Source organism: Cervus elaphus, chromosome X (genome assembly GCF_910594005.1).
Source record: "Cervus elaphus chromosome X, mCerEla1.1, whole genome shotgun sequence".
Lineage (NCBI taxonomy): Eukaryota > Metazoa > Chordata > Mammalia > Artiodactyla > Cervidae > Cervus > Cervus elaphus.
In genome coordinates, this window is record NC_057848.1 from 24833504 (window position 1) to 24857841 (window position 24338).

Here is a 24338-nt window from a genome sequence, read left to right on the forward strand (position 1 = left end):
TTGAAGCCGCATCTACTGTGTCTCCTGCACTGAAGGCAGAGTCTTCACCTGCTGAGCCATGGAGGAAGCCCACTGGCATTAAGACAGCCATACCAATCAATGGAACAAAACAGACATCCAGAAATAAACTCTTGGATACATGGTCTAACGATCTTCATCAAGGGTGTCAAGACAACGGGGAAAGTTTAATCCCTCTAACGAATGGCGCTGGGGAAATAAAATATCCATATGCAAAATAGTGAAGATCTTGCATCATGAAGAAAAATCAACTCAGAATGGATTAAATACCTAAATGTAAGACTTGATAAGACTCCTAGAAGAAAACAAGGTTGAAATTTCAGGACATTGAATCAGCAACAATTTCTTAGATCTGAGAGCAAGGTTACAAGTATTAGTAGCAAAGTAAAAATAGACAAATGAGACTACATTAATCTCGAAACATCTGTGCAGCAAAGGGCACAGAGCGAAACAGAGGAACAGAGTGAAACAAATGAACAGAGTGAACAGATCACCTACAGGATTGTAGAAAATATTTGTACAATATGTATCTGAAAAGGGGTTAATAAGCATACACCAATATGAAGGCTACCTATAAGCCAGGAAGAGAATCTGATTGACCACGATGGCACCCTGATATCAAATTTCCATGCTCCAGCATTGGAAGAGAACAAATTTCTGTGGTTTAAGACATGCAGTCTGTTTTGTTATGGTAGCCTAAGCTGACTAACACAGTGGAAGAAGGAATTAAATAGACATTTCTCCAAAGAAGATACACGAACGGCCAACAAACATATGAAAAGATGCTCAATGTTAGGATGGGCTGGTAGAATGTAGAACAAGCCAAGAGGTGAGCTCTGCACTGCCAGGGTCAACCCCACTTTGGTACAAAACAAGAAAAATGTCCTCCAGGTTAGTCTCCACACAAAAAGGAACTGTGAGCAGATGAAGCCAGCTAAGAGCGGGCCAGGTAAACACTGAGGTTGAAGATGTGTTTCATATTTCCCAGGCTCACCCAGCACTTCCTGTTACCTATAGCAAGCAGCGCTTTGTAATTCTTTCCACATCCCTGTATCGGATTTTTTCCCATTCTCCCATCTCTGCCCATTCTTCCTTGGAGTAGTATGTGGAAATGTCTTTGAAAGCATCTTTGGCCTAAGGAAAATAACAGATTTCATCAGTGATTTACTAATATAAATCAGACCTTAGAGCTGACTTCTCCTCTACCTTTTGTGCAGGGAGTAGCCTGAAGCTACTGGATGGTCTGTGTGAGACAGGGATGAAGACTTTCCTTGCCACCTGTGTCCTGCTTAACTGAACAAACACTGAGCATTTTCCTAACTCTCCTTGGACACAGAGCAGTTGATGATGCAAGAGTCCTGTTTTGTCCCACTCCACCCCACCATCTCGGATCCAGGCATTCCCATCCTGTGTACATTCACAGAGAAGTTCACTAAGCTGCCCAGGCAAGCAGCCTGTGGTCCTTCAGGGACCAGCACCATGTCCTTCCTATAGAGCTGGCTGAGAGCCCAGCTTTGCTGCCTCCGCCTCTCACCATGGGCTTCCACTCTGTTCTCCCAGCATCTCCCTCAGTGCTCTCCTCTGGAGACCTGTTTGGGCTCATGGCCATGGGACTGCCTCAATGCCAAGGTGCCTGTGGAAGAAGAAGATCCTGAGTTAGCCCAGACCACTGTGCAGAGCCTGGTCTGTCTTCCTTGGGTGGAGTGTCCAGGGCAGGAAGGTATGGGGTAAGTCAGAGTGAGGGTGTTGGTGAGATGGACAGATGCTGACCAGCTATGACAGGCCAGCCTAATGTGAACTAGATTTGGTTTCTTTGGTTCCTGTATGATTCAGCCCCTCTGAGGAAAGGCACTGGGAGGGATGTGTCTGTGGGTGACAGAGGGAGACCTGAGGAGACCTGGAAGCCCCTAACTGCTGGACTGGAATCAGGCTGAAATCAGGGCTCTGTTCCAGTGCAGGAGAGGGAATATTTCTCCAAGAAGGGTCTTGAGGATCTCCGCCTGGGGACTCGGAAAAATCTGGGCATAACATGGGTTCTACGTTTAAGGGACAAGTCACTCTGCTTGAGAAGATCTGGGACACATAGGCTGAAGGAACTGGGATCCTCAGACAATGGGGACTGAGGATCTTTCAGCTGATGTAGAATGTGCAGGGTGAGAGAATTTGGGATCTTTGAGGATGAGGAAATTGGAGGTTTCTTTAGGTCTTTGAAAGGCAGGACAGTGGGAGGTCTTGAGGACGAAGAGTTTTTAGAGCTCCCAGGCTGAGGTATTGAGGGTCTCCAAGGTTAAGGAAATTTGGTCTCTCTGCTCGTGCTATTTTAAGGGTGCCTCAGGTTGATGGGAACTAGGGTTACTCAGTATTTGAGGGTCACGACACTAGGGGATTCGGTTTTTCTGCCAGGAAAGGAACTCGTAGTCCCTGAAGCCGATGAGAGGCGAGCTTGCTTCAGGTTAGGACCCAGGTTCCTCAATGCTGATGGGATTTGGGGCCTCTCATCATGGAACTTGAAGCCGTCAGGGTAAGGTTTTCTGAGGGTTGTGCAGGGTGCATTCTGGTCACTCTCCCCCCTGTCCTGTGCTTCCCACTCTGGCTCGAGGCTCGTTCAGAGCTCGGTGGCGTTGAGTCCTCCCGTGCTGAGATGAAGTGAAGGGTGAGCAGCCAGCCTGTACCCTGTCAGGCAGGAGTCCAGTCGTCTTTGCAATGGAGGCAGTCCGGCCAATAGGCGCCGGGAGGGTACGATGGAGGCTCCGCCCCACCGCTCGGGGATTGGCTACTCTGGGGGCGTGTCTATCAAGAAGCCTCCAGCGCGCAGACACATTTTGGCCATTTTCTTGGCTTGCTCTCAGGCATGGCCTCTTAGGCCTGGATCTTCAAAGTTGGGAGGTTGTCCTCAGGCTGGATGTTTCCTTCCAGTGCTCTCAACTGGAATCTTGGCTCCACCAGACTGTATTTGTGCTCCCGGACTTTCTCCTACGTCCACCTGTATCCTACTCGTCAAATCCAGGTTTGACAAGAATTCTGTGTAGTGAGTACTGCATTATTCAGGGGGAAACACTGTAATTATCTCAATTCTGATGAGACACAAGATAAACAACATATGGTCAAAGATTTAAATGCAATGCATTGAATAAGTATGTTAGAAAAGGCTTGGAGGATTTTTAACCTCAAAGTAGAAGTATCACTGATGAGCAATCTGTATATTTAATGTAGGTATTAAAAGCCATTAGAAATGAGGTATAAATAAGACCTCAAAGCCTTGCAAGTGTTTTCTGTAAAACGAGGCATCGAACTGGAGGACAGAATGGATCCACAGAACTGAGTTTGCTTGGCACGTACTGGCTTCACAAGATAAAATAGGGACACTGTTTCTAGCCCTTAGCTAGATTTGCTCACAGAAAAATAAGGTGATTTCCATGTATTGAAAGCAAGACGACTGACTGTAGAATTAGTATCAAGTGGTGGTTGGGAGTCTGGGTGGAAAAATGTTACCAAAACAGTGGGTTTACCTCTTGGTGGGTGTTGAGCCAGAAGATACAACCCAGCCACAGCTCATGGGAAGTTAAAGTGTATTATTTGCACAACTATGGAGAACACCATGCAGCTTTCCAGAGCAGTGTCTCTCTAAAGTGCAAAGGTGAGGAAGCTATAATCTATGGGAACAGGCATGTTGAGGCTTCCATGGTGGCTCTGATGGTAAACAGTCTGCCCGCAGCAGAAGACCCGGGTTCAATCCTTAGGTGGGGATGATCCCCAGAGGAGGGTGTGGCAATGCACTCCAGTATTCTTGCCTGGAGAATCCCATGGACAGAGGAGCCTGGTGGCCCATGGGGTTGCAAAGAGTCAGGCACGAGTGAGTGACAAACACTTTAACTTTACAGGCATGATTATTAAGGGTCTTGGGCTGTGGCAGACTCCAAGCTTCAGTTGACTTAAGTCTTGAGAATCAGAACCAGTTGCCATTAGCTTCCCTTACATTCCAGCTGGTCTGGTAGAGATATAGATATTTATTCTTCTTCATATCCTTTCCCCTTATCAATTCAATTCAGTCGCTCAGTCATGTGTGACTCTTTGTGATCCCATGGACTGCAGTACGCCAGGCTTCCCTGTCCATCACTAACTGCCAGAGCTTGCTCCACTCATGTCCATCGAGTCAGTGAAGCCATCCAACCATTTCATCCTCTATGATCCCCTTCTCCCCCCACCTTCAATCTTTCCCAGCATCAGGGTTTTTTCCAATAAGTCAGTTCTTCGCATCAGGTAGTCAAAGTATTGGAGCTTCAGCTTTGGCATCAGTACTTCCAATGATTATTCAGGACTGATTTCCTTTAGGATGGACTGGTTGGATCTCCTTGCAGTCCAAGGGACTCTCAAGAGTCTTCTCCACAGTTCAAAGGCATCAATTCTTCAGCATTCAGCTTTCTTTATAGCCCAACTCTAACAGCCATACATGACTATTGGAAAAACCACCGTTTTGACTAGATGGACATTTGTTGGTAAAGTAATGTCTCTGCTTTTTAATATGCTATCTAGGTTGGTCAGAACTTTTCTTCCAGGGAGCAAGCCACGTTGAATTTCATGGCTGCAGTCAACATCTGCAGTGATTTTGGAGCCCAAGAAAATGAAGTCTCTCACTGTTTCCATTGTTTCCCCATCTATTTGCCATAAAGTGATGGAAACAAATGCCATGATCTTCGTTTTCTGAATGTTGAGCTTTAAGCCAGCTTTTTCACTCTCCTCTTTCACTTTAATCAAGAGGCTCTTTCAATCTGCTTCACTTTCTACCATAAAGGTGGTGTCATCTGCATATCTAAAGTTATTGATATTTTTCCTGGCAACCTTGATTCCAGCTTGTGCTTCATCCAGCCCAGCAGTTCTCATGATGTACTCTGCACATAAGCAAACATGGTGACAATATACAGCCTTGACATAAACCTTTCCCAATTCAGAACCTGTCCTTTGTTCCTTGTCTGGTTCTATCTGTTGCTTCTTGACCTTCATACAGATTTCATTAAGATACCTTTTGTTTAGATCTTTTGTGTATTCTTGCCACCTCTTCTTAATATCTACTGCTTCAGAAATGGCCTGTATCATTTCTGTCCTTTCCTGGGCCCATCTTTGCATGAAATGTTCCCTTGATATCTCTTAATTTTCTTAAGAGATCTCTAGTCTTTCCCATTCTATTGTTTTCCTCGTTTTTTTTTTTTTTTTTAACACTGTTCACTTAATAGGTTTCTCTTATATCTCCTTGCTATTCTTTGGAACACTGCATTCAGATGGGTATATCTTTTTCCTTTTCTCTTTTGCCTTTAGCTTCTTTTTTTTTTTTCCTCAGCTATATGTAAGGCCTCCTCAAACAACCCATTTGCCTTTCTGCATTTCATTTTGGTGGATGGTTTTGACCATGGCCTCCTGTACAATTTTAGGAACCTACGTCCATAGTTCTTTAGGAACTCTGCTTACCAGATCTAATCACTTGAATCTATGTGTCACTTCCACTGTATAACCATAATTGATTTGATTTAGGTCATACCTGATTGGCCTAGGGGCTTTCCCTACTTTCTTCAGTTGAAGTCTGAATTTTGCAATAAGGACGTCATGATATGAGCCACAGTCAGCTCCCAATCTTGTTTCTGCTGACTGTATAGAGCTTCTCCATCTTTGGCTACAAAGAACATAAATAATCTGATTTTGGTATTGACCATCTTGTGATGTCTATGTGTAGAGTCTTCTCTAGGGTTGTTGGGAGATGGTGTTTGCTATGACCAGTGTGTTTTCTTTGCACAACTCTGTTAACCTTTGCCCTGGTTCATTTTGTACTCCAAGGCCAAACTTGCCTATTACTCCAGATATCTCTTGACTTCCTACCTTTTAATAAATTAATTAATTTATTTTAATCTGAGGCTGAGGACTTCACAATATTGTGGTGGTTTTTGCTATATGTAGACATGAGTCAGCCACGGGTGTACATGTGTCCCCTGTCCCGAACCCCCCTCCCCGTTCCTTTCCCATCCCATCCCTCTGGGTTGTCCCAGTACACCAGCTTTGAGTGCCCTGTTTCATGCATCGAACTTGGACTGGATATCTATTTCACATATGGTAATATACATGTTTCAATGCTATTCTGTCACATCATCCCACCCTCGCTTTCTCCCACAGAGTCCAAAAGCCTGTTTTTTACATCTGTGTCTCTTTTGCTCTTGTGTATTTGGTTGTTGTTACCATCTTTCTAAATTCCATATATATGTATTAGTATACTGTATTGGTGATTTTGTTTCTGACTTACTTCACTCTGAATAACAGGCTCCAGTTTCACCCACCTCATTAGAACTGACTCAAATGTGTTCTTCTTAATAGCTGAGTAATATTCCATTGTGTATAGTTACTACAACTTTCTCATCCATTCTTCTGCCTATGGAAATCTAGTTTGGTCCGTGTCCTAGCTATTGTAAACAGTGCTGCAATGAACATTTGGGTACACGTGTCTCTTTCAATTCTGTTTTCCTGGGTCTGTATGCCCAGCAGTGAGATTGCTGGGTCATATGGCAGTTCTATGTCCAGTTTTTTAAGGAATCTCCACACTGTTCTCCATAATGGCTGAACTAATTTGCATTCCCACCAACAGTGTAAGAAGGTTCCCTTTTCTCCACACCATCTCCAGCATTTATTGTTTTTAGACTTTTAGATGGCAGCAATTCTGACTGGGGTGAGATGGTCCCTCATTGGGGTTTTGATTTGCATTTCTCTGATAAACAGTGATGTTGAGCATCTTTTCATGTGTTTCTTAGCCATCTGTATGTCTTCTTGGAGAAATGTCTGCTTAGTTCTTTGGCCTATTTTTTGAATGGGTCATTTATTTTTCTGGTATTGAGCTGCAGGAGCTGCTTGTATATTTTGGAGATTGATTCTTTGTCAGCTGTTTCGGTTGCTATTATTTTCTCCCATTCTGAAGGCTGTCTTTTCACGTTGTTTATAGTCTCCTTCATTATGCAAAAGCTTTTATGATTCATTAGTTCCTGTTTGTTTATTTTTGCTTTTATTTCCATTACTCAGGGAGGAGGGTCATAGAGGATTTTGCTGTGATATATGTCAGAGAGTGTTCTGCCTATGTTTTCTTCTGGGACTTTTACAGTTTCTGGTCTTACATTTAGACCTTTAATCCATTTTGAGTTTACTTTTGTGTATGGTCTTAGAAAGTGTTCTAGTTTCATTATTTCCTAGGTAGTTGACCAGCTTTCTCAGCACCACTTGTTAAAGAGATTGTCTTTTCTGCATTGTATATTTTTGCCTCCTTTGTCAAAGATAAGGTATTCATAGGTGCATGGATTCATCTCTGTGATTTCTATTTTGTTCTGTTGATCTATATTTCTGTCTTTGGGCCAGTACCATACTGTCTTGATGACTGTAGCTTTATGGTATAGTCTGATTGAATTTCTACTTTTGCATTCCATTTCCTTATGATAAAAAGCAATATATATATTATATATATTTAGTATTAGTTCTAGAAGGTCTTGTAGGTCCTCATAGAACCATTCAATTTCAGCTTCTTTGGAATTAGTGGTTGGTGCAAAGATTTGGATTACTGTGACATTGAATGGTTTGCCTTGGAGATGAACAGAGATCATTCTGTCCTTCTTGAGACTGCACCCACGTACTGCATTTTGGATTTTTTTGTTGACTATGAGGGCTACTCCATTCCTTCTAAGGGATTTTTGCCCACAGTAGTAGATGTAATGATCATCTGAATTAAATCTGCCCATTCCAGTCCATTTTAGTTCACTGATTCCTAAAATGTCAGTGTTCACTCTTGCCATCACTATCTCTTTCAGTGTTCCATCTTTTTGCCTTTTCATACTGTTCGTGGAATTCTCAAGGCAAGAAAACTGAAGTGGTTTGCCATTCCCTTTCCAGTAGACTACGTTTTGTCAGCACTCTCAACCATGACCCGTTCATCTTGGATGGCCCTACACGGCATGGCTCATAGATTCGTTGAGTTAGACGAGGCTATAGTCCATGGGGTCAGTTTGGTTAATTTTCTATGACTGTGGTTTTCATTCTGTCTGCCCTCTTATGAATAAGGATAAGAGAGCTATGGAAGCTTTCTGATGGGAGAGAGTGACTTTGGGTAAAACGGAGTCTTGTTCTGATTGGTAGGGACATGCTCAGTAATCTTTAATCCAGTCTTATGCGGATCTGGAAGCCTGCATTACCTTGCTGTTGTTTGGCCTGAGGCCAAAGAGTTGACCCTCGCTTCCACCAGAGACTTCTGGACTCTCACAGGGAAGTCTAACTCAGTCACTTGTGGGGACACTGCTCCTTTCTCCTGGCTCTTGGTGCAAACAAGGTTTTGTTTGTGCCTCCAAGAGTCTGTTTCCCCAGTCCTGTGGAAGTTCTGTAATCAAATCACGCTGGCCTCCAATGTCTAACTCCCTGGGAATTCTCAGTCCCTTTGCCAGATCCCCAGGTTGGAAAGTCTGTTGTGGGTCCTAGAACTTTCTCAACAGTGTAAGAGTATCTTTGGTATAATTGTTCTGCAGTTTCTGGGTCATCTGCTTGGCGGCTCTGTAATGGGTCTAATGGCAACTTCCTCCATGAGGGCTTATGCCACATGCTGTGTGATCCAGGTCTGCTGCAGCCAGAGCCCCTGTCCATGTGGCAGGCCAGTGCTGACCCATGCCTCCACAGGAGACACTGAAACACTTAGAGGAGGTCTAGTCAGTCTCCGTGAGGCCTCTGGGTCCTGGTGAACACAAGGTTTCCTTTGAGTCTTCCAAGTGTCTCTGGCGGGCATGGGGTTTGATTCTAAATGCAGTTTCCCCCCTCTAGTCATGTTTGGGCTTCTCCTTTGCCCTTGGACGTGGGGTATCTTTCTTTGGTGGGACCCAACATTATTCTGTTGATGGTTGTTTAGCAGCGAGTTGCAATTTTGGAGTTCTCTCAGGTGAAGATGAGTGCATATCTTTCTCCTCTGCCATCGTTCCCCAAACAGGTTATTACAAAATTTTGAGTGTAGTTGCCTGTGCTATACGGCAGGTCCTTGTTGATTATCTATTTTACTTTAATTTTTTAAAGTGTTGATTTTACTTGTTTGTTTCATTTATCTATTTTTGGCTACACTGTCTTTGTTGCTATACATGGGTTTTCCCTAGTTTTAGTGAGTTGGGGGCTACTCTTCCTTGTGGTTTGAGGGCTTTTCATTGTGGTGTCTTCTCTTGTTGTGGAGCACAGGCTCCAGGGTGTGTGGGCTTCTGTGGTTGCAGCACATGGGCTCAGCAGTTGTGGCTCCGAGGCTCTCAAGCACAGGCTCAATATTTGAATGAGAAGCCCTCACACTGCAACAAGGAGAAGCCCACGCGCTCCTCAACTAGAGGAAAGTCCACACAGCAGCAAAGGCCCAGCATAGCCAAAAATAGACAATAAATAAATAAATAAAATGCTAAAATAACAACAGCAATAAAATCCCACAAAAATCAGAGCTGGTATCAGGTAGCCCGGTAAGTAGGTCTGTTGGTCATTGGTTCATTGCACTGCTGCTTTCTTTCTGAAATGCAAAAAGAAGGAAAACTACAAGGGGTAGTCTGTGGGAAAGTCCAACACCAGGGTTTAAGTAGCATGGGGTTAGAGGAGAATAGGTGCACGATGTAGTTCAAGCAGTTAGGGGGCAGAAAAGCAAACTTAGTCACAGAGTACAGATTAGGAGCAGTAAAGGAAAACATAGGAGGGATCAGGCCTGCTCACTGTTCTCTTTATCTTCTTTGTTCCCAGGAAAGAAAAGAAAATCATTTCTCTCTCTCTCTCTCTCTCTCTCTCTCTCTCTCTCTCTCTCTCTCTCTCTCTCTCTCTCTCTCTCTCTCTCTTTCTTTCTCTCTCTTTTTTTTTCCTTTTCACTACAACACCAATAGCAGCAACTTAGATGAGGCATGGCCTTCAAGAGCCCAGCCTCATTCTCCAGTTCCTTTATAAAAGCAGTGAGTGTGAGACATCACTAGGAGAACAGCAGACATTTAATAACTTGTATACCTCCTCTATATAGGGGAACTATCCAGGAAACCTACATCACTTCCTGAGATGTCCAAAGGCATCACCTCACATACGATCTTTAGAGAAAAATAAAAGGAAGACCTTGGGGAAGGGGGAAGCCTGTTGTGACAGGTTATCATGCAAACATAGTGAAGAGGTGTATGATTGTTGCAGATTTAAGTCAGACCTCTCCACTGATAAGAATTACTGGAGAGTTACTTGTCATCTACTTCTGGTGCAAAGAGGGATAGCCATTAAATATGTAGAGTTCTCTGTTGTAAATGTCCTTCACAAAAGGGCAATCGCTACTGAGCTTTCTGAGATTTCTGTTTTTTTCTTTTTAAAAACTAGACTGAAATAACCCTTATGCCAGAGGGGCATATTTGGGGGAGGCATATTCTACTCATCTTGACATGGACATACACCACTTTACTTATGCATTCATCTAGTGAAAGATATCCTGTTTTTTTTTCCAATTTTTTAGCTATTAGGGTTAGGGTTATAGTGCTGCTGTGCATAATTGCACCCTTGTTTGAATTTTAAATAATTTTTCAAAACAGTTTACAACACTGAACACATGCTTGTTGGATCCAGTGGTTTGGCTTTGGAAAACAAGGCTCAGCTGTGTTATAAAGTGGCTGTACATACATCCCACCAGCAGTGAGGGAGACGTCTTGTTCCTTACCCTCCAGCAGTTGATATTATGATGTATATGGAATGTAGCAGTCCTAATAAGTGTGGTGTGATACCTCATGATTTTAACTCGATGTTCCCTATCTCAGTTCATTTCAGTTCAGTTGCTCAGTTGTGTCTCACTCTTTGTGACCCCATGAACTGCAGCATGCCAGGCTTCCCTGTCCATCACCAACTCCCAGAGCTTGCTCAAACTCATGTCCATCGAGTTGATGATGCCATCCAACCGTCTTTCTCTGTCGTCCCCTTCTCCTCCTGCCTTCAATCTTCCCCAGCATCAGGGTCTTTTCCAATGAGTCAGTTCTATGCATCAGGAGGCCAAAGTATTGGAACTTCAGCTTCAGCATCAGTCCTTCCAATGAATATTCAGGGTTGGTTTTCTAGGATGGACTGGTCGGATCTCCTTGCAGTCCAAGGGACTCTCAAGAGTCTTCTCCAACACCACAGTTCAAAAGGATAAATTCTCTGACACTCAGCTTTCTTTATGGTCCAATTCTCACATCCATACGTGACTACTGGAAAAACCATTGCTTTGACTAGATGGACATTGGTCAGCAAAGTAATGTCTCTGCTTTTTAATATGTTGTCTAGGTTTGTCATAGCTTTTCTTCCAAAGAGCAAGCGTCTTTGAATTTCATGGCTGCAGTCACCATCCACAGTGAGTTTGGACCCCAAGAAAATAAAGTCTCTCACTGTTTCCATTGTTTTCCCATCTATTTGCCATGAAGTGATGGAACTGGATGCCATGATCTTCGTTTTCTGAATGTTGACTTTTAAGCCTACCTTTTCACTCTACTCTTTCGCTTTTATCAAGAGGCTCTTTAATTCCTCTTTGCTTTCTGCCATAAGGGTGGAGTCATCTGCACCTCTGAGTTTATTGATATTACTCCTGGCAATCTTGAATGAAGCTTTTGCTTTATCCAGCCCGGCATTTCTCGTGATGTACTCTGCATGTAAGTTAAATAAAGAGGGTGGCAGTATACAGGTTTGACATACTCCTTTCTCAATTTGGAATCAGTCCAGGGATCCATGTCAGGCTTTAACTGTTGCTTCTTGACATGGTTAAAGTTTTGCAGGAGGCAGATAAGGTTATCTGGTATTCCCATCTCTTTAAGAATTTCCTACAATTTGTTGTGATCCACACAGTCAAAGGCTTTACCATAGTCAATAAAGCAGAAGTAGATGGTTTTTTCTGGAATTTTCTTGCTTTTTTATGATCCAGCAGATGTTGGCAATTTGATCTCTGTTTCCTCTGCCTTTACTAAATCCAGCTTGAATATCTGGGAGTTCTTGGTTCATGGAATATTGAAGTCTCACTTGGAGAATTTTGAGCATTACTTTGCTAGTATGTGAAATCAGTGCAGTTTTGTGGTAGTTTGAACATTCTTTGGCATTGCCCATTTTTGCGATTACAATGAAAACAGATCTTTTCCAGTCCTGTGGCCACTGCTGAGTTTTCCAAATTCACTGGCAAATTGAGTGCAGCACTTTAACAGCATCATCTTTCACGATTTCAAATAGCTCAGTTGGAATTCCTTCATCTTCACTAGCTTTCTTCATATTGATGCTTCCTAAGGCCCACTTGACTTCACACTCTAGGATGTCTGACTCTAGGTGAGTAATAAAATCATCATGGTTATCTGAGTCATTAAGATCTTGTTTGTGTAGTTCTTCTGTGTATTCTTGCCACCACTTCTTAGTATCTTCTGCTTCAATTAGGTTCATACCATTCATATCCTTTACTGTGCCCATTTTTGCATGAAATGTTCCTTGGTAGCTCTAATTTTCTTTGCACATATTCGAGTATTGTAACTGGGATGGATAGAAAATGTTCAGGAGCAGCTAGCCTGGGGATCAGGCAGCATTTACTTAAAGATGCCTCTGTGTGGTCCCTCAGGTTCCCACTGAGGACCCTCTTTGTGGGAGTAGAGGTGGGTGGTGGGGAGGGTGGAATAGAGGGTGGGGAGGGTGGAATAGAGGGTGGGGAGGGTGGAGGTTGGGTGGCAGGGTGGAGGAGGGGTTAGGGTGGTTGGAGGAGGGGTGGGAGTGTGTAAGGGCTGCTGTCTGCATGTACATCCCCCCCGACCCCGACGATCTTCGGAATTGCTCATTGGTGTAGCAAGCGTCTTAATTGGGTTTTCACCTGTGTCACTGATGGGTTCTTAATGAGCAATGTGAACAGTGACATTAAATGTCCTGTCAGTACTAGATACTTACTACACCACGTCTACATGTGTAAGAACCTGGGGAGGCATGTGCAGCCTGTACTCCTAGGGACAGGCTTCAGACTTGACCCCTCAACATTCTGGAGTCCATCCACAGCTTTAGCATCTCTGAGGGCCCAGTGTTGACTCTAAGGATTCCATAATCCAGCCCCCATCTGCCTTTCGTGAGACCCACACTTCTAGGATCCTACAGAGCAGAAGCTGTGTGAGTTCTCTGTGGCTTCTCTAACAAATGACCACATGTTGGGTGGTTTAAAACAATAGGAGTTCATCCTAAAACTGGAGGAGTTCATCCTCCAGTCCTGGAGACCAGACACCCGAGATCAAGGTGGTGCAGGACTGAGATCCCTCCAGAGGCTCCAGGATAGGGTGTCTCCTGCCTTTTCCAGCTTTGGGGGCTCCAGTGGTCCCTGGGTTTGTGGCCCTCTCCTTCCCAACTCTGCCTCCATCTTCACGAGGCTTCTCGTCTGTGTCCTCTTTCATCTCTTATAAGGGTACCTGTTGAACTTGGCTCTGTGATCGTCTGCCACGTTTTGAATTCTTGTTCGTTGACCACCCCAGGAGACTTCTTGAGGGGTGTTGTTTTTCACTTATAGCCCCACGGACCTTGTGAATATTAAGTGCATGGAAAGATTGAAGGCGGGAGGAGAAGGGGACGACAGAGGATGAGATGGCTGGATGGCATCACCGACTCAATGCACATGAGTTTGAGCAAGCTCCGGGAGTTGGTGATGGACAGGGAAGCCTGGCATGCTGCAGTCCATAGGGTCGCAAAGAGTCAGATACGACTGAGCATTCGAACTGCACTGAACACAACTGTAGAGTTGCTGTTATAAAAAATGGCCACAAGGCGTCAGCATTTCTTCATGTTCCTCTTTTTATTCCTTTTTCTGTGCATTCCTTGTTTTATTTTGGAGTAGGGTTGATTTCCGATACTGTGTTTGTTTCAGAAGTATGGGAGCTTGATTCAGTGATACACAGACGTTTATCAATTCTTTTTTGGGTTCATTTTCCCAAGATAGAGGTTTACAGTGTCTCCAGTACGCTGCCTTTGCTGTTCAACAGTTTTTTTTTTTTTCTGATTCTCTGTTTGATGTATATTAATGTCTGTTTGTTCCTTGCAAACTCTTCATTTATCCTACATCCCTAACTTTTTTTTTTTAGTAATCAGAAGTTGGTTTTCTAAGTTTGTGAGTCTGTTTCTACTGCGTAAATTCCTACATTTGCATCAGTTTCAAGAAGATATCTGTCAGTGATACCTTGTGATGTTTGTCTTTCTCTCTCGGCCTTCCTCTACTTAGTATGGTAATCACTCTATCCATCCACGCTGTTGTCACTGGCATTATAACATTCTGATTCAGGGCTGGATAGCTTTGTAGTATAGAGGTGTACCATTCTGTCTTCATTTTCCTGTCTATGGATCACTTGGTTGAATTTGTTGCAGGGAGAAGGAAAAAAAGGGCTTCCCTGGTGGCTCAGCCAATAAAGAATCTGCTTGCCAATGCAGGAGATGCAGGTTCAATCCCTGAGTGGGTAAGATCCTCTGGAGAAGGGAAAGGCAACCCACTCCAGTCTTCTTGCCTGGAGAATCCCAAGGACAGAGGAGCCTGGTGGGCTACAGGTCATGGGGTCACAAAGTGTTGGACACGACTGAAGTGACTGAGAATGCATGCAAAGGGAAAAAAAAAAAAAAAGAGGAGTGAGTTTTTTATTCTTTCCTTTTGTTTTTTTTTTTTTTTTTTTTTTTTTTTTGAGAACAATGGGGATAAAGAGAACAGTGAGCAGGCCTGAATATTCCGAGTTTTGTTTGGTTTTACCTTTTGTTTTTTGTTTTTTTTTTTTTTTCACTTTAACTGCTCTTAAATCTGAATGTCTGTAACTAAGTTTGCTTTTCTGCCCCCTTACTCTGCAGGAGCTACGATTAACATTTTTTCCTTGGACTCTATACTAAATACATCCCCTATCTGGTGTTTACCTTTACAACACCTTTCCCCTTGTACTTACATATCAGGAAGAAGGCCGCAGAGCCACCCCAACTACCAGTCAGTTACTGGGTTATTGACTTCAGTCTATGACTGTCTTTGAAAACATGCAGGGGGAAGAAATGGAGATCCTATCCCCTTTTTTCCTCATCACCGACTCCTGACTGTGAGCCCTTGCCTTATATAAGCCCTTAGACTCTTCATGGGTGGGGTGGGGGGACAGTCCTTGAGGCATGACCCTACTGTGTTCCCCTCTCCACTGGCTTGAGAGTAAAAGCCACCTTCGTATTTCCTTCCAACCCTGTCTCTGTATTTTTTATTTGGCTTCACTGGGCAGAGAAAGCCAAGGTTTCGACCAGCAGAAATGCTAGTTTGGCCATTGTCAGTCGACCTGCCCTGAAAACAAGGGTGCACGGGTCCCTGTGAATTCTGATTTTTTCTGGGTCTGAGCCCAGACATGGGATTGTTGGGCCTTGTGGTTTCTGGATGTTTAGTTGATAAGGAACTTCCTTGCTGTTTTGATATTTCCTGCGCCCATTTCAACCCCACCAAGAGTGTAGGAGAATTCCCTTTTGCCTCCATCGTCTGCAGCCCGTATTCTCTGTAGATATTTAGACGGTGGCCATTCTGACCTGTGTGAGGGGATTTTTCATGGGAGTTTTGATTAGCGTGGATGTAATACATGGTGGTGTGCTGCAGTCCATGGGATTGCGAAGCGTAGGACGTGACTGAGAGACTGAGCTGAATACATAGCGAGCTGGAGGAATTTTCCTGGTGCTTTTCGATATTGTACAGTGTGATAACAGTTTACCTCTTGAAATTGTCTTCTTGAAAGGTGGCCCTGTTTGAATTCATGTCTGATGATTTACCCTGGGACATGACTGGATGGCAGGTGTCATTTATAGTCCCGTAGGCCTTGTGAGTATGAAGAGCCCAACAGCACTAGGTTTAACGTTGTTGTTCTGGAAGATGGCCCTAAGGAAGCAGCATTGCTTCCTGCCCCACTCTGGTCCACAGGCATTGAGTCTCATGGAAAACTCTGTTCATGGATTGTCAGCTAGAGTGGAATGTGCCAGAAGAAACACCCAAGGCTTGAGTCTCTTCTCCTTCCCTCTTCCCCAGTGTCCCCAGGACACATCCCAGTTTTTTGGAAGATCACTCTGCAGAGGGTGCTGTCATCTGTAGGCGGGGTGACCCTAAGGATGGAGGCTGGAGGTAGGAACCCCAGCCTAGGGGACATACAGTGGCCAGAGGACCTTGCAAACCTGTTGTTTACTTAGAAACCCTTGGACCTTGTGAATATGAAATGCCCCATAACGTGGCTTTCTGTTGATGGGCGGGGCTGTGGTTCTCCCTGTTGTCTGACCTGAGACCAAACTGTGGGGGAGGTAATGAAGACAATGGCGACCTCATTTTAAAGATCCCGTGCACACACTGCTGCACTCAGTGCCCCCGACCCTGCAGCAGGCCACTACTGACCCACGCCTCCGCTGGAGACTCCTGGACACTCATGGGCAAGTCTGGGTCAGTCCCTTTTGGGAACACTGCTGTTTTCTTCTGGGTCCTGGTGCACACAAGGTTCTGTTTGTGCCCTCCAAGTGTCTGTTTCCCCAGTCCTGTAGAAATTCTGTAATCAAATCCCACTGGGCTCCAAAGTCTAATTCCCTGGGACTTCTCAGTCCCTGTGCCAGATCCCCAGGTTGGGAAATCCGTTGTGGGTCCTACAAATTTCCTAACAGCGTGAGAATTTCTTTGGTATAATTGTTCTGCAGTTTGCGGGTCATCTGCTTAGTGTCTCTATGGTGGGGTTAATGGTGAACTCCTCCAAGAGGGCATATGCCACACCCAGGTCTGCCGCAGCCAGAGTCCCTGCCCCTGTGGCAGGCCACTGCTGACCTGTCCCTCCACAGGGGATGCTCAAACACTCAAAGGCAGGTCTGGTCAGTCTCTGGTAGGTCTCCTGGTTGCACAAGGTTCTGTTTCAGCCCTCTGAGTGTCTCTGGCAGGTATGGGGTTTGATTCTAAACACTATTTTGCCCCTCCTACCATCTTGCTGGGGCTTCTCCTTTGCCCTTGAACGTGAGGTATCTTTTTTTGGTGGGATCCAACATTGTCCTGTCGATGGTTGTTCACAGTGAGTTGTATTTTGGAGTTCTCACAGAAGAAGTTGAGCACATGTCCTTCTACTCTGCCATTTTGTCATTTTGGATTAAAGATTTACTAAGCAAAGTAATGCTGAAAAGTCTCCAAGCCAGACTTCAACAATACGTGAACCATGAAATTCCAGATGTTCAAGTGGTTTTAGAAAAGGCAGAGGAACCAGCGATAAAAACTGCCAACATCTGCTGGATCATCAAAAAAGCAACAGAGTTCCAGAAAGACATCTATTTCTGCTTTATTGACTATGCCAAAGCCTTTGACTGTGTGGATCACAATAAACTCTGGAAAATTCTGAAAGAGATGAGAATACCACCACTTGACCTGCCTCTTGAGAAATCTGCATGCAAGTCAGGAAGCAGCAGTTATAACTGGACATGGAACAACAGACTGGCTCCAAACAGGAAAAGGAGTATGTCAAGGCTGTATATTGTCACCCTGCTTATTTAACTTATATGCAGAGTACATCATGAGAAAGGCTGGGCTGGATGAAGCACAAGCTGGCAGCAAGATTGCTGGGAGAAATATCAATAAAGTCAGATATGCAGATGACACCACCCATATGGCATAAAGTGAAGAACTAAGAGCCTCTTGATGAAAGTGAAAGAGGAGAGTGAAAAGTTGGCTTAAAGCTCAACTTCCCTTTCCAGTACCCCCTTGCCTAGTTGGATCCAGACACACAGGGCTCCTTGCCCTTTATGAAACATTAGGGTACATTTAAGAAAATTTGTCAGACACCACCATGGAGAAATTGAAGGAAGACCTAAAAATGCAGAGATGTATCATATGCATGTTCTTCAATCATGTCTGATGAGAAGAATTGATATTGCTCAAGGCTCAGTTTCCCCAAAAGTCACCTATAGAGTGCCTCAAAATGCCAGCAAACATTTTTGTAGAAATTGATGAGCTGATTTCTTAAACAAATACTTTCTTTCTTTATTTCGATCCATCAGGCCTTATTTGGGGAATGTGGACACGTCATTGTGTCACACGGGGTCTTTTGTTGCAGTGCACAGACACTCCAGTGGCGATGCCCAGGCTCAGTTGTTGCTCCACTGCATGTAGGATCTTAGTTCCCAGACCAGAGATCAAAGTGATATTGCCCACATTGTGAGGCAGATTCTTTCTTAAAAGATGTGTTTGTTTTTTTATGTAATTTTGGCTTGGCTGGGTCTTCGCTGCTGCACCCGTCGGGGTTTTTTGAGTTGTGGTGAGTGGGGGCTATGCTCTAGTTGCAGCAGATAAGATTCTCATTGCGGTGACTTCTCTTGTTGCAGAGCACAGGCTCTAGGTGCTCCAGCTTCTATAGTTGCGGCTGTTGGGCTCTAGGGCATAGACTCAGCGGTTGTGGTGCTTGGGCTTAGTGGCATTTCAGCTTGTGGGATCGTCCCTGTGCTCCCTGCATTGGCAGGTATTGTCTCAACCACTGGACAACCAGAGAAGTCCCTGATGAGCTGATATTGAAATTTATGTGAGACCAGAAGCCCGATGATAGCCTGAAGAATTGTGACTATGCGCAAATAAAAAGACTAACACAGCCTGGTTTCATAGCTTACTGTACATGTTCGGTACTGGAGCTGTGGATCCATGGAACAGGACTGACAGCCCAGAAACATTTCCAGACATTTGTATGCGGTCAATGGATATTCGGTAGAGCAGTTTAGATAATTCAATGGAGGGAGGATAGTCTTTTGTTGACCAAATGGTTGTGGAATATCCATATGGGGAGAAACAAACCTCCATTTCCTTGTGTACTTACTGTCCATCATTCACAAAGATTACATTCAAATGCTCAGAGCTCTACATGCAAAAGCTATAAAAGGATAAAAAATTAAGGACTCAGATGAGAACTTTGTGACCTTTCAGTAAGCAAGTCTTTCACGTTTGAAGTCAATATCGATAAGCATGAAGAACAAAAAGAACAATATGAACCCAGACTTCACCAATCAAAATATCAGTCAGATGATATCACTACTCTGTTGATAATTGTATGAGTTTCCTAGGGCTTCCATCCTAAAGTACCACAAAGGAGATACCTTCAGAAAAGAGAAATTTATTCTCTCACGCTTCAGGAGGCCAGGAGGCCTCTGAGAGAGTGATGTTGGCTGGGCTGATTCCCTCTGGTGGCACCGAGGGAGAGTCAGTTCCAGGCCTCTCTGGTAGGTTCTGGTGGTGGCCTGCAACGCCTGGACTTCTCTGCCTTGTAGACACTTCACTCCAACTCTTCCTCTTTCTTCACACAGCCTCTCTCTGTGTGTGTTCACATGGCTTTCTTATAAGTGCATCCAGTCATTTGATTAGGGCCGCCGTAACACAGTGTGACCACATCTTAACTAAGTATATCTGCAAAACCCTATTTCCAAATCAAGTCACATCCACAGGCTCGAGGGGTTGGGACTGCAACATCTTTTTCAGGTGGACACAATCCAACCCACAGCCACCCTCCACCACCTCACACTTCACTCTCAGCACAAGCCCTCAGCATGTCCCCTGAGGCCTCCACATCCAGTCCCTGTCAACTCTCAGCCCCCTGTCCTGCTGCTCTCCTCTTCTCCCACTCTGCTCTGGCCATGCTAGTCTCCTCACGCTCCCAAACCTCCTCCAGGTTCACTCAGTCTCTGCTTCACAACGAAGACAACTCTGACCACCCGGTTGAAAATGGAAAACCACTCCTCCAAGTGCTCCCTCTCCTTTCTCTTGTTGCACTTCCTACCAGAGTTCTCATCACCTTACCATAGGTTACATAGTGTAGTTGTTTTTTCGTTTCTTTTTTCTCACTTTTTAAAAAAAATTTTATTATTTTTTTCTTGAAGGATAAATGCTTCTGAGCCTGCGCTCTGGAGCCCAATAGCTGCAACTACTGAAGCTGGAGCACCTAGAGCCTGCCAATGCAGGGCACATGGGTTCGATCCCTGGGCCAGGAAGATCCCACATTCCCGGCGCGACTATGCCCGTGTGCCACATCTACTGAGCTCACCACGATCTAGAGTCCGTGCTCCTCGACAATGAGGAGCCTGAGCACAGCAAGTAGAGAGTAGCCCCCGATGGCTGCAAGCACAGAAAAACTGCACACAGTTAACAAGAGGCGGCACAGCCAAAAGTAAACAAATAATTTTCATGAAAAAAAATTTTTTTTTAAAGAGTCCTTGTTTCCAGCTATAGCCTTCTCAGACATGGACGATTTCAGTTCATTAAGTTCATCCCACACTAAGATCTGCTCTGGTCCTAAAGAGCCAACCTGAAAAAGTAAGACCCAAAAGGATCAAACTGTTTCCAAGCATCTTAACAGGATTTCACAATAAAGCTCAAGAATAAGTCTAGGAATAGAAAAATATCAAGCATGCAAGGGAAATTCGATAATGCTTGGCATCCAATGTAGAATTACCAGGAGGCAAAGAAGCAGGAAACTCCAATCCATTATAACAGAAATCAGTGTGTTGTTGTTCAGTCGCTCAGTCAAGTGTAACTCTTTGCGACCCCACGGACTGCTCTCGCTAGGCTTCCCTGTCCTTCACCATCTCCCAAAACTTGATCAAATGCATGTCCGTGGAGTCGTGATGCCATCCACCTATCTCGTCTTCTGTCATTCCCTTCTCCTCCCACCTTCAATCTCTCCCAGCATCAGGGTCTTTGGCAATGAGTCGGCTCTTTGCATCAGGTGGCCAAAGTGCCGGGGATTTAATTTTAACAGAAATCAGTTAAAATGCATCAATTAGAAAGGAAGAAAGAAATGTGTATTTCTTTACAGACAAAATGATTGTCTATGTAGGAAGGTCAAAGGGATCGACGAAAGAGCTATTACAATTAGTTAATGAGTTTAGCATGATTTCAGGATACAAGGATACTCTTGAGAGTGCCTTGGACTGCAAGATCCAACCAGTCAATCCTAAAGGAAATCAGTCCTGGATTTCCATTGGGAGGACTGAAGCTGAAGCTGAAGCTTCAACACTTTGGCCAGCAGATGCAAAAAGCTGACTCACTGGAAAAGACTCTGATGTTGGGGGAGACTGAAGGCAAAAGGAGAATGGGATGACAGAGGATGACATGGTTTGACAGCATAACCCACAGAATGGGCATGAACTTGAGCAAACTCCAGGAGACAGTGGGGACACAGAGCCTGGTTTGCTACAGTCCATGGGGTTGCAAAGAGTTGGACACTAGTTAGAGACTGAGCAACAACAGCGACGTTCTGGTATTATATCTTAATATATAAATGTAACTATAAAACTGACAAAATATTCCAAAATCAATAGTGAATGGCAATACACAACATTCTTATTCTCCCACTTCTTACATTGTCTTCACTTATGTTGTGCTCCTTGAATATCTGGATCTCAGAACCTCCCCTCCAACCGGAAGATGAATGCAGTATTAGGAAGTGAACAAGCTAAAACTAAAGTCAGAGACAGCACAGTAGCTCACTTTTATTTTCTGCAGTTAGCAATCACCAAACAAACCATGTGGACCCTGAGCCCCTCCCCCACCCCCGCCCAAAACAGCACCACAGGCACAAGCTGAAGCCCGATCAAACTACTGCAGAAAGCAATGCCCTCAGGAAGGACACTTGAGGCTAGGGCACATAGGCTAGGTTTAAAGCCCTCTTCTGTGCTGAGGCTGGGCAGGCACAAAGTTCAGCAAGGTCCACATCACCACGGAAAGCTGCTGCTGACAGAAGGCGATGGCCGTCTGGAGCAAGGCTTGGTCTTCAGCAGTCAATCGGCTAAAAGGGAGGGAAAATGAAATTCAAGTTCCCGCCGAGAAGGAAGAAGAGGAGCATGTCCTCCCTCTGTCCCCGCACACCAACAAGCCCAGAGCACCACACTTCTCCTCTAGGCTTAACCCTCCATTATGGCTCCTCCCGGGCCGAGACTGGTCACCACCCACCACCCTCCCTCGTCCCGGCCCCCTTTAGAACTGACAGAACCAACATGCGGCCACAAACGTAGAGCTCCCTCTGAACCGGCCATCGCAGTTGAGTAAGTCGAGTCAGGAGGTAGCGGGCGTTGTCCGCCTCCGCGTACGATGAGAAAGGCACGGCGAGGTTGCTGGTGGAGATACAGTTAAGGCACCATCCACACGAGTCATTTTGCCTGTACGTCAGGCTTCCTGCTCACGGAGACCTGCCTTCTCCCACAAGGCAGCCGCCGGACACCGGGGACATCACCGCCGGATCCTTTGGCTCCCTTCAGATTGTTTTTCCTCACCACCTTCCCCTGGCAGCCAGACCACCTCTGACCCATACCCTCCAGCCCCCCAGAGTACCCACGTCCTACAGTTTAGGCCCCACTGCCTGCTACCCCCCCAAACCACCCCTAGCCCACACCCCGACCCGCGCGGCCCTTTGGCCCCACCGGGGCTCCTGAAATAGGATACAACTGGAAGACTCGGTTACTCAGAACTCCAGCTCCGGGTGCAGTGTCTCCGCCAGGCCCTGGTGCGTGGGGTGCCCCCGGGGTCTGCGGAATGGCAGCGGCTGCGCCACCTGACTCTCCGGCAGTGCTGGGGTCTCTGGGATCAGCCATGTCGCCGGAGCCGGCAGGGACTCCTCGACTGACAGCGTCTCCAGGGCCAGCTGGGTCGCCAGGGCCATGGCGGCCACCAGCACCACCTGGCACACCTTGGCCACCATGTGCTGTGCCCGTTGCAGAGGCCACGGCGCCTGCGTCTTCATCGGCTGCCCTCATGGCTCCTCCACCGTGTGCCTCAGGGTCCATCTTGAACCGCTCTCCCCTGCCCTCCGTGGCGGGAAAGTCTGAACCGTCCCTACAGAACCCAGCCCTGTGATGAGACCTGCAATTCAGGATCGGCAGAGCGCCTGAGGAAACACACCCTGGTCCTGCCTCAAGATTGGTTCCCACCGACCGTTGGTTCCCGCGATGACTGCAGGCTCTCGGGCAAAACGGCGCCCCCTGCTGAAACGTCACATGTTTGCGCGCCATGTCGCCCCAATGTGCGTGCGCAGACGCCCACCCACGTGGTCTGGGCCCTCTGTGTCAGCCCTGCCTCGGGCCTGAAAGCTGGTAAACCACTCAGCCCTGAGGCCTCTGGGTGGCGCTCCACCCTTTAGTGTGGGGGCAGCTTCTCAGTGCGCATGCTCAAACAGACCCCGCCCCACTCCTCAGGGCCCCTGACTGTTTCCACTCCAAGCCTGCAAACCCCAAGTGAGCCCCGGTCCCCGTGCACCTCCAAGACTGTGTTGCTGCCAGCCTGGCGTCGCTCACAGGTGACCATCCTGCTGAGCGCAGGTCCTTGACATCGACTCCCAGAAGGGAGTCGGGAACCCCTGGGTCAGGGCCGGTCTGTCCCTCTGGTGTCTCACACATAGCTCACGTGCATGTATGTGCGTCTGTGTGCGTGAGCGCATGGGCAGGTGCATGCATATGGGCACGTGTACACGTGTGTTTGTGAGAGAGAGCACGTGCCCAGATGCATGCACATAGGTGTGTGTATCTGTGTGTGCGCCCAAGAGAGTGCCCTTAACACAGGTGCCTGCCCGTCGGCATGTGCATGGGTGTGTTTCAGAGAGAGAGAGCACAAGCACAGATTCATGCACATAGGCGTGTGCATGTGTTTGTGTGTGGAGGTGCTTGCACATGGGCATGTATGTGTGGTCACGAGAGAGCGTGTGGTCAGGTGCATGCACATGGGTCTGTCCCTGTGTGCAGGTGTGTGTGTGTGCGTGTCAAAGAGAGCACGGTTGAGTTGCATTCACATGGGCATGTGTGTCTGTGTGCATGCTTGCACAGGTGGCTTCACATGGGAGTGGGGTGGCCTGGCCCTGGAGGCATGATAGCAGGGATGTGGAGCCTGCCGTGCCTGCCTGCCTGGGGAGGGAAGCGGGGACTGCTGTTGGACACACTGGGGACGGCATGGGGCTGGGCTGCCTGGGGCTCCAGGCACACAGACTGCAGGGACTCCAGGCTGGGGGCTTGCCCGGGGCCCCTCAGAAGCACCGGAGGAACCAGATACACTCAAGGACTGGGGGAAGGGCAATGTTCCCCGGGACCCCGCCCAGTCTGTTGCCCTCCCCCGTCCCTGATCCCCATCCCCTGGGCTGGAGAGTCCTCTCAACCCTCACATCTAAGGCCTGCAGCATTCCCCCTCCACCAGCGCAGGGAGAGAGGCCCCGGGAGTGGCTGCCCAGGGGTGGGGCATCCCTGTCCTGCCTTCCCACCCACCCAGTTTCTCTCCATTCTGACTCCGAGTCAGTTTTAGGGTGTGGGTAGATCCTGTCTACTGCCTG

General features: G+C 46.2%; 1 protein-coding gene across 3 annotated transcripts; it reads right to left on the minus strand.

Moving 5' to 3' along the window:
* Positions 1-21494: 21494 nt before the first annotated feature.
* On the minus strand, positions 21495-22958 carry LOC122689786 (cancer/testis antigen 1-like). Of its 3 annotated transcripts, none has more exons than XM_043896518.1 (3): positions 22469-22958; positions 22024-22140; positions 21495-21815 (listed from the first exon to the last, which is right to left on the minus strand). In XM_043896518.1, the coding sequence occupies exons 1-3, from the start codon at positions 22807-22809 to the stop codon at positions 21686-21688; spliced, it is 588 nt and encodes a 195-aa protein (XP_043752453.1). In that variant the 5' UTR covers positions 22810-22958; the 3' UTR covers positions 21495-21685. The 3 variants fall into 3 exon arrangements, with proteins under 3 accessions (XP_043752453.1, XP_043752452.1, XP_043752454.1); XM_043896517.1 differs by having other exon boundaries at positions 22015-22140; positions 22469-22953; XM_043896519.1 differs by having other exon boundaries at positions 21684-21815; positions 22020-22140; positions 22469-22955.
* Between the last annotated feature and the right edge of the window lie 1380 nt (positions 22959-24338).

Bases quoted from the DNA above. Each gene is read 5' to 3' on its own strand.
- LOC122689786 (XM_043896517.1), bottom strand. From the start codon at position 22,809: ATGGACCCTGAGGCACACGGTGGAGGAGCCATGAGGGCAGCCGATGAA. The intron at 22,141-22,468 runs GTATCCTATTTC...TATCTCCACCAG, and splicing joins AGTAACCGAGTCTTCCAGTT to CAACCTCGCCGTGCCTTTCT. The intron at 21,816-22,014 runs GTCAGTTCTAAA...CCTCCCTTTTAG, and splicing joins TGTGGCCGCATGTTGGTTCT to CCGATTGACTGCTGAAGACC.